General features: G+C 34.2%; 1 protein-coding gene and 2 non-coding genes across 3 annotated transcripts; 1 reads left to right on the plus strand and 2 right to left on the minus strand.

Moving 5' to 3' along the window:
• The first annotated feature begins 266 nt into the window (after window positions 1-266).
• LOC107875891 lies at window positions 267-3,512 on the plus strand. The gene is made up of 4 exons (XR_001675903.2): window positions 267-425; window positions 1,331-1,688; window positions 2,005-2,529; window positions 3,123-3,512. It is a non-coding gene; the product is annotated as an uncharacterized LOC107875891 (transcript).
• A 601-nt stretch (window positions 3,513-4,113) lies between these two features.
• Window positions 4,114-7,328, minus strand: LOC107875892 (U-box domain-containing protein 35). Its single transcript, XM_016722773.2, has 4 exons — window positions 5,803-7,328; window positions 4,750-4,868; window positions 4,548-4,666; window positions 4,114-4,462 (listed from the first exon to the last, which is right to left on the minus strand). The coding sequence occupies exons 1-4, from the start codon at window positions 6,005-6,007 to the stop codon at window positions 4,276-4,278; spliced, it is 630 nt and encodes a 209-aa protein (XP_016578259.1). The 5' UTR covers window positions 6,008-7,328; the 3' UTR covers window positions 4,114-4,275.
• Window positions 6,786-7,003, minus strand: LOC124899927. The gene has a single exon (XR_007057487.1). It is a non-coding gene; the product is annotated as a small nucleolar RNA U3 (small nucleolar RNA).
• Window positions 7,329-10,133: the final 2,805 nt, after the last annotated feature.

A 10,133-nucleotide genomic window follows, 5' to 3' on the forward strand; every position in this document is an offset into this window, starting at 1 on the left:
ATTATTTAAAAATTAACATGGATCTATCTTTATCTAAATTTAAAACTTGTTTAAAACCCATCATGCCTTGGAGGAATTTTCAACTCTTCACTAACAAAACTCAATCTATAGGCCGTATATATTACATGGCTTTCATTTAAACGAAAAAAAGAAAAAAGTTTACAAGACTAGGAAAGAGAGATATACATGAAAAAGTGAGAAATGCCACGTGGTAAAAAAACAAAATAGCTTATTTCTCATGATATTATGACCCACCCCTCACACAAATATTGTGTGAAAATGAAATTTGCATAAACGAAAACAACAAATATTCGTACGGTACAACTTCAGCACTAATTGCAATTTTGAAAATGCTAGAGGTAGATCCAAGCAAGCATCCATCTTTCTCCAAGCATTTGCTTGAACGAGGCTTTAATGATAAAATAGTAAGTTCATTTTTTTACTAGTTAAGGTACATTTGCAGTACGTAGGAGTGTGTCTCTGCTAGTGTTTTGTCTTTCTCGTAATGTCTTGGTCTTGAAGTTTTGGTGATTTTTGTTGTTTCAGAGAGGTCGAGTGCCGTACTACTTTGTGGTAGGCCTATTTTTTGTTATTATCTGTTGGTTTATTGCCTATTCTTGTATTATGTCATTTTTTTAAGAATGTTTTTGTCTTGAGTCAGAGTCCGGAAGCAACCTCTTTACCTCGTCAGTAAGGTATTGGTACTGACTGCGTGCACTTTACCCTGGGCAGATAATGAGTATGTTGTTGATAAAAAGACCATCTTTTTCCAAGCATTTACTTGAACAAGCCTTGATAAAATAGTAAGTTCATTTTCTGGCTAAGCTACATAGCATAGGTGGTAGGTAGCAAGCAGGCAGCTGTATTTTGTCTTGCTCGTAATGTTTTGGTCTTGGAGTTTTGGTGATTTTTGTTGTTTCAGAGACTGCTAGGAGTAATAATTTGTTACTCCCTACCATTTTATGTGTTGCTTTTTAACCGGACATGGAGTTTAAGAAATGAGTGATGACTTTGTAAAATTTACAAAATTATCTCTTAAAAGTTTACTTTTTAGTTATCTTTTCTTATTAAGTGGAATCCAGTAAGGATAAAATGGAATATTGCCATTAAATAGTTATCAAATAAGGAAAGATGCTTTTTTTTTTTTTTGGAACGGACTAAAAAGAAATGACAATATATAAAATGGGATGGAGGGAGTATTATATTTACCCTCCCTAGACCTCACATTGTGAGGATATACTGAATATGTTGTTATTGTTAATAAAAAGTCCACATCTATATTGTTGCTTTGTAACTGAGTTTTCCTAACATCGCTGATGTGACTTGTTAGCGAATGCCGGGTGCTTTTGTTAAAGAAAACAAGAAGATGTTGGCGAAGACGGCCTTACTGAAAACGAATGAAGGGATGTTATGGGAAGTCAAGATAGCGAGGGAGACGTCTGATTACTTCATATGTAAAGGAGACTGGCCACGGTTTGTGGTGCATCATATGTTGGAGCTAGGGGACATGTTGATATTCTACCTCGTCGACAAGTCCACCTTCCATGTCGTGCCCTACTCCAAAAAACCTTGTACCAACATTAGACATTTGGAGGATCTCAGCAGTTCCGAAGAAGAGGAAAAGAACACTGAATTTGGAACTTCAAGAGGATGTAAGAAAGTTAAAACTTAGCCAAAAGCATTGTCAGGTTAGTGTAGCACCTATCTCTTTTATACACTTTGTTCCTTGAAATAAAGTTTGTGTATTCACTTGTTTTTTTTGTGTGTGTGCGCATTGTATTTCTGTGCATGTTTTGAAAGAAATTAAATTAGAACATTACAATTTAGACTGTTGGGGGAGTCTCTTCTAAGGGCGTTGTCGCTCTTGTTGATGATTTGGATAAATAAGGACAACAAAATTCTGTTCCTATAAATTCACTAGCAAAAGCCCGTCAAGTTCATCACTTTTTTTCATTCAATTGAATCAGTCTCCAGTAGAGTTTCTCAATGGCTTTATCAATGCAGACACAAATTTTTCAAAGGAACTCCACCAATCAAGAATTGATAGGATGTCAAAGGCAATAAAAGAAATAGCATTCAAGAAACAACAGATTCAAAAACCATTCGAAAAAGGTGATGAAGTTGAAGTGGCAAGCCAAGAAGATGGACTCATAGGTTCTTACTACACAGCAACTATTATTTCTCCCATTGGCTCTTATCTTTACAGAGTCAAGTACAAGACATTGTTTTCTGATGATGAGTCTGTGCCCCACTAGAGGATGTTGTCACTGCATCCAAGGTCCGCCCTGTGCCACCTGATCAACATAAAATATTGTCAGAAAACAACTTCCGTCTCTACGATGTGGTTGATGTATTTGCCAATGATGGATGGTGGTTTGGATTCATCAGTGGAATAGTTGGAGAAGAGTTGTATGTCTACTTCCCTACTACTGCAGATAACATTGCATATCCTCCTGATGTCTTGAGACTTCATCAAGAATGGTCTAATGGCAAGTGGATATTTCCTCCAGAACAAGGAATTTTCAACTGGTACTGACTTTGGTTTTCAAAGGTTTAGGCTTGTTTGTCGTAGTACTAGTCTGTTTCTTGTAGTTCTTGCTTTTGGTATCTATCAATCATGTGTTGAGATTTCACCAGGAATGGTCTGATATCCTCCTGTTACTCTCTTCATTGATGTAGGCTTGCACTTGCATTTTGCTAAATTGGCTTCTTGATAAGTTTCCAACTATCATGCAAAATTCAGCTTACCAATGTTTTCTAGAAAGTTGTTTCATTTTGCATTTTCTTTTTCCATCAAATTTTCCTTTGCTCCTAGAAGGTAATTAGAAAATGCACTTGGAGTCTCTAACTGCTGCAAAGTTCATAAGCATCATCCTTTGTTCAGTAAATGAATTGACAGTCCCCCACTCTCGCTGATGTGATGTCTTGAATTTACCATCTTGTTTGTACTATAGCTACAGTTAGATGAATCAAAAACTAAAAAAGAATAAAAAAGCATAAGGAAATCTAGTGGAGAAACAAATAGCGAATTGACCTTACCAAACACTCAATGTCTCATCTCCTATATCTATTAAGATAAAGTATAGAGTGCAAGTGTAATAGTATGTAATTATCTGGTGTAGGGATGTAGCTAAATGGGAGGAAAAATGTGTGCGAGGAAGATGTGAAATCGGAAGGAAATAGCATATGATCAAGTGCCCATTGAAGAACATGCAAGTCAGTATTTCCAACAATTACATAAACATCATTAATTTCTGCATCTTCGCTTGTTAATGTACTACTCTTGCTATCTTGATCTCCGATCTCTTCTATTTCCCCAGACATCTCTTTCTATAAATCTTGAATGTAGCCGGTAATAATGACGCTACTTGTTCTAAGTTCTGGTCCCTCTTCTCAGTTTTCATTTTTTTGTTGGTTGAAATAAAAATTTTATATCAACCAAGTGTAATATTTACAAAGCACTAGTTCCATTTGGACTCTAGAAACTAGATCTCAACATTTATCTACTTCACTACACTAATACAGGTAGTAGTATCTGTCTAAGTAGGGAAACTATTCAGGCTATCTAGAATTCTTGACCATTTGCTCTGCTTTTGTCCTCAAATGTGAAGCTGGAACACAATCTGTCTAATTCTGTGATTAGGATCAGTACTGGTAGCTTGGAATCTTCTAGCATTCCTCTCAGCCCAAATGTGGTAAATGATAGCAGCAAAAAGGAGGAACCTCAGTGTGCCAGCTCTCGGACTATTGTTTTCTTCTACTATGGCTGGCTATCTCTACAAGGTAGACTAGCCACAGTTGACAGATTACATAAATGGGGAATCCAAGTGGCCGAGGAATGTGTTCTATGCATGTCTGATGATATGGAGACACTTTCTCACCTGTTTTTCACTTGCACTTACTCTCATAGAATATGGGCATCTTCACCACATTGGATCGGTGAAAACAGGAGCATTTTACCTTGGGTGAAAACTGTGGTCTCTTCTCAGTTTTCATATCTTACCAAGAGTCCAAATTGCAGAAAACAGTAGAAGAAAACAAGGAAATGAAGCGCATTCAACATAAACAAACAGGTTAATGAACATGAGATTCATTTAGGAACAAGGACAAAAGTTTAACTGAAGATGCATATTTTGTTAAACATGTAAATTAGTAACAAACATCTGTTTCCAATTTGCAAAGTGAATCCAAAGAAGCAAATATACTGGTCTATGTTGGTCTACAGTTAGTTAAAGTACTGGGAAAATAACTTGTCACATTCTTGCTTTCAATGTTTCAATAAAACTTTCTAGAAAAGCATATGCATTCAAGGAAATTCCTGTCAGAATGTCTTGGAATCTCAGGCTGCCTTCGACTAAAACTCTCTTTTGGTTGCTGTACTTCGCCTACCACTTTAACCTCACAGAATTCTGGTGCATTTTCTTGAACATATTCTCCTTTATATTGTCCCTTCCTTGCTCGCCTGAATTAGACAAATAATAGCATTATAGCAGTATAGCACACTTGAACTCCGATAATTTCATGTTGTAGAGGAGAACTATGTTTACCTTGTGGAACGTGATAGCCTGGTTCCGATGACAAGGCTGGTAATTTTGACAACAGGAATTAGGTCAAGTAATGCTTTAGCTGGTGAATTGCTTTCGACAAGCATAGTATCAACTGGTACCTAGCGGCCAAAGTAAAATCAAGAACTGTCATGTAACAACATTTTGGATGTGAAGTTTCTGATTGATATAGACATGCACCTACTTTGGCATCATTGCATAGGCGAATATATTTCTCCAATAGATTCTTCCTCCGGTTACTCTCTTCATTGATGTAGACTTGCACTTGCTCTTTGCTCAATCGGCTTCTCGATAAGTTCCCAACTATCACACAAAGTTCAACTTAGCTATGTTCTTTAGCAAGTTGTTTCGTTTTACTTTTATTTCATCAACTTTTCCTTGGTTCCTAGGAAAAGGTAGCTTGGTGCTCAAAACATTCCATATTCACGCAAGGTCGAGGGAGCGACTCACCCAATTAGAGAGTGTAGTGCAAGCAAGTCAATTCTGATGCAAATATCAGTTTCATTTTTGTTTTTCTCCCCATCAAAGTTCCCTTTGTTTCTAGCGGAGAAAAGGTCGGGTGGTGCATGGCAACCCACATTCATGTAGGGTCCATGGAAGGAACACACCCTAAGGGGTTGTATGATAAGCACCCTTCCTTAATGCACTTGTCATTGGCTGATTCCACGACTGAAACCCATAATCTGTAGGTCACAGGTTTGAGCCAAAACTTTATCGGTGATCCCAGATTCCCTTCTTTCCTAGAAAGTATACAGAAAAATGTACTTGGGGAAATCTGTAGGGAACTTATTCACATGTTAGCTAACAATTAACTCGCTAAAGACTAAGCGAAGAATCCTAGGATTCTTGAGCTGTTGAGCTCCATCTTTCAGTTTCAATTAATTATCTCTGGAGAACAAAACATATTCATTAGTAACTTTGGAATTAACATTTAGTATGTATAGGTCCATCTACATCTTTCACTAATGAGACAGCATCAGCAACAAGAAAACTGAACCAGTATATACAATATATACCCTTCATGTTCTTGAGTTCCCTTATTTTTTAAATAAATCCACCCTCTCCATATGTGACTCTATTCAATATACAGTCTTGTTTATGATATTGGTAAAGCTAGATGAACCAAAAACTGAAAAAGAACAAAAGAGAAAAAGGAAATTGATAGCAATGACTCATCTCCTATGTATCTGTATTGACTTTTTTTTAGATAGATTTGGAGTGTAAGCATAAAAGTTACCTGGTGTTGGGATGTACTTAATGGTAGGAAAAATATGCACGAGGCAGATGCGAAATCCAGAGGAAATAGCATGATCAAGTGCCCATTGAAGAACATGCAAGTCATTTTTTCCGACAACTACATAAACTTCACCAGTTTCTGCATCTTTACTGCTCATTGTAGTACTCTTGATATCTTCTCCGACCTCTTCGATTTCCCCAGACATCTCTTTCTAAAGCTTGAATATAGCCGGTAATAATGATACTAGTTGTTCTCAGTTCTGGTCCTTATCTCAGTTTTCATCTCTTTCCAATAGGTCTAAAATGGGGAAAATAGTAGATGAAGGAAACAAGAGCAAATGCTTAAAGAATGATGGTGGTTTCTAGCAAAGACACCAATAAAATGAGAAAAGTTTTATACAGTAATTTTTTTGTCAAGTTCTACAGGGTTCCTGGACATGTCACAGTCTAAGTAACAAGTGTTCCTTTTATAATGCTTAAAGAATTTGAGGATTGAAGAAAAGAATGATGGTGCTTGCTAGCAAGGAAACCAATAAAATAAAAGTTAACATCTGCAGGGTTCTTAGACATGCCAAGAAACTTTTTTTAATATATGTTAGTAAATTGCTCTTGTATTCTCCTCTTGGACAGAAGCATTTGTTGTTGTTGTTTTCTTTGGATATAAACATTTTTTCACGTGGGACAGTTTTCTTGGACCATATCATACTTGTTCTGATAGTGCAAGTCAATTTCTAATGGTTGCAAGTTGCAACCATTTGGTTTTCATTTTCATGCTTAAAGGATCAAACTGTATGGTGTATGCAAGACGTGTAAGTCTAGTTAATGTAGAACTAGAAGTGTTTGTCACATAGAAGCACCAGTCCAACAGAACCCATAGTGAAGTGCTTGTTTAGGTCAGCCAAGTGCAAACCATTCATTTTGGCAACAAGTTTTGTGATACGAAACTCACTGACATTGTTGTTAACGAAAAAGCAAAAAGAAATGAGTCTGTCAGACAGCCATGAAACCATCTCAGACCTCAACAACAGGTCTGAGAACGATCATCTACTGGACCACACAACTAGAAGAGCCACGGGTGACTGTTAATCACGCTCTAGTCTCATGGCCATGAGTCATCAACCAGACTTGGTTTTCTGTCTCCTTAGGAATCAAGGATACAGTGGTACGAACCTATAGAACAGATCCTGTTCAAGTAAGGTCGTGCCCAATTCTTATCATACAAAGCCTTATAATGCTGGAGCTTATGTGTTCCACTTCCGATGTGGGAGCAACAGCTGCCTACTACACAATCTCCAAATCTCAACACCTCAAAGTTCAAGAGCAGCAATGAGAGTTGTGCTAGATTTACTCCCAGTCAACTGGAAAAACAATCACTCCGTGATAAATTGAACTTACTTTTCTGGTTTTTGATTCTTTATAGAAAAATTAATTAATGTACTGAGTTGTTGTACTAAGGTGAATATCATTACTTTTGCAGAAATACTGGCTTTTTTGCTCAGTCAATTGAATCAATCTCATCCTATATTAATTTCCGGTATCGTGTATTTAACAAGTCGTTCATTGCCATATTAATTTCTGGGAATGTGAGATACATGAAGCAAGGGGACAAAGAGATAACCAAGCATATCCATGTCTGATTTTGAAAGCTACAAGGAAAAGACTAATATATATCATCGACCCCATCTCTGTCCCATACTTATAAAGTATGTTTTACTTTAGACTACTCAGACACTATATGTGTGCATGGAACTTCATCCATCTGTTTTCTTATCTGATTTTAAATGTCCATGAAAATCAACGTCAGTGTTAATTAGGTGCAATGTATGATTGTCAAGTCTGAAATAAGAAGCTAGAATTTGCAGTTGGCCATGCCCTGTTGACAACACCTAATTTACAAGTGTTCAACTTTTGTATACTAATCGTGTGAAATTGTTTAACGCTAATATGTGAGTTGAAAGATAATTTCTGGTAACTAATCATAACATTAAGGACCCGTTTGGTAGGGTGGATTAAATGGTGGGATTACTTAATACATTGTTTGGTAGCAATTTTGAATTTATTAATAACTTATACATCATACATGTGGTATTATAGAGTGTATAACTAATACACCTAATTTGGTGGGATTAGTAATTCATGGATAAATATGTGTCAAGACAAAAACGTCCTCAAATTTCTTTAATTCTTTTTCTAAATCTTTTCAATTTATTCAGTGTGACTTATTTCTTTTCAATTTATCAAGATAATAATATCCCTCCAAATAATTTTAGTCATAAAAAAACTACTCCATTAACTTAAAAAATATATATTGGTCAAAATCCAAAAATAAATTGCATGATTGCATACAAACTTTAATTTTGTAAATAGGATATTCATAAATAAAAATATTTTTTCTAATTAGCCTTAACATTTTACGGAACACAAATTTATGTTAATTATAATTCTAGTGTCTCATTCAAAAGTTACACGTATCTCCCTCCAACGTAAGAACATCACAGAATGGAAACAACAAATAAATGATGAACAAATAAAGAAAAGATAACAAAAAAAAAATTGTAAGTGAATGATTGAATCTTAAAATTTCAAAGTAAATAATTAGTTATATTTTTACTTTTTATTTTATTTTTAAAATAGAACAATAAAGTTTTGCAAATAAAATACACAAAGTTATAATATGTCAAGGGTATTTTTGTAAATAAATAATATTTTTTTTAAAATATAACAATATCTATTATTTTCAATACATCAAACCAAACACTGCATAAAAAATAATCTCAGTATTACTAATCCCTACACTATTAATCCCAGCATTACTAATACAACCTATTCCGTATTATCTTATACACTCTATCAAACCACCCTAACTGTAATAAGTAATCTAAACATAATAATTAGATAAGAAACTTTAATTTTATTACTGAAAATCACTGGTTATATTGCATTGATGTTACGAAACTTTTGTTTAAACCGTCAGTGGATATTAAGTCAAATCCAAGTTATAATTTACTTTTGCCAATTATTCCTTTTTGGGAATTAATTTAGTAAATGATCCTCCTCCATCACCAACCCCCACTCCTCAAACCCCCACCAAACCCAAATATATAAACCTTATAAACTATAAATATTAATGAGTAGAAAATTAAAATGTGGTCTAAGATGTATTATTAGATGTTTAACGACAATCTCAAGTTTTATTATTAGTCTGATTCTGTATTTTCACAATTGATGCAAAAGCATTAAAATGGAGGATCCCCCTCCAAAACTGCCAAACTTTGAACCATAGAACTAGGGGTGTACATAGGTCGGGTTTGTTCAGTTTTTTATTAAAATATAATCAAATCAATAATGTCAGTTTTCTAAATTTATAAACCAAATCAAACCAATATGCAATCGATTTTTTTATTTCGGTGATTTTTTCGGTTTTTCGGTTTTCTCGATTTTTTTTACAATTATAATGTGATTGAAGAAAAAAATTAAATGTTTTCACTAAAAAGATTAAAAAAAAAATGGTCATAGAGTAGTTCCAATAAAAATTAAGTTGGTAAATTATTAAGACGTCTAAACTACTATCTCTCAAAGTAATATTATGTGGATACCTAAGTAGTTCAATTTCTAAGTCACTAGTCACAGTAGCTTGTCTGAAAGTTTCGTTCACATAAAATGTGAGCACACAAAAGAATGAAGAATTAGACAACTTATTAAAAACTTAACTCCATAAGGTAATTAATTATAACATATTTCCATAAAAAGAGAAAGAAAAGAAACAAACCTAAATCACAACTTGACGAATGACAAAAGTAAGATGAAAGTAAGATGAGAAAATAATGAGAACTCTCTGAAAACTTGGAAAGTAAAATGTAAAAAGTAAAGCAATTAAAGAGTTTTAGGTTTTTATATTAACTAGTTAAACCCCACGTATCTCGCACGTGTAACATTTGATTATTTAAAATTAGATGATTTTGTCTATTGTAAAAAATTTTAATGAAGAGCAAAAAATTTAAATCACTTCTCAAAGATCCTTCACACTTTAATAAAATAGTGCAAACATAACATATGTTTTATTAAAATATTTAATAAATTTTTAATTCTTAAATATTGAAGAAATAATTTTGTCTAAAGCAGACACTTTTAACGAAGGACAAAAAGTTCAAATATTTATGAATACCGAATCAAATAAAAACGAAGTTGAAATAAAACAAACCAAACTGAAATAGTTTGATTCGGTGTTCGATGTCTACTTTTTAAAATTGTAAATTAAAGAATTGAATTGAAATTTGATAAAATCGAATCAAAGAGCAGAACGTGTACTTCTAATCAACGCCTTAACAACAT

The sequence above is a fragment of the Capsicum annuum genome, chromosome 6, assembly GCF_002878395.1.
Source record: "Capsicum annuum cultivar UCD-10X-F1 chromosome 6, UCD10Xv1.1, whole genome shotgun sequence".
Classification (NCBI taxonomy): domain Eukaryota; kingdom Viridiplantae; phylum Streptophyta; class Magnoliopsida; order Solanales; family Solanaceae; genus Capsicum; species Capsicum annuum.

Excerpts from the sequence above, each read along its gene's own strand:
- LOC107875892 (XM_016722773.2), bottom strand. The coding sequence starts at position 6,007 with ATGTCTGGGGAAATCGAAGAGGTCGGAGAAGATATCAAGAGTACTACA. Across the intron at positions 4,667-4,749 it reads GCCTATGCAATGATGCCAAA|GTACCAGTTGATACTATGCT; the intron begins GTAGGTGCATGT and ends TTTGGCCGCTAG. Across the intron at positions 4,463-4,547 it reads AGGCTATCACGTTCCACAAG|GCGAGCAAGGAAGGGACAAT; the intron begins GTAAACATAGTT and ends TGTCTAATTCAG.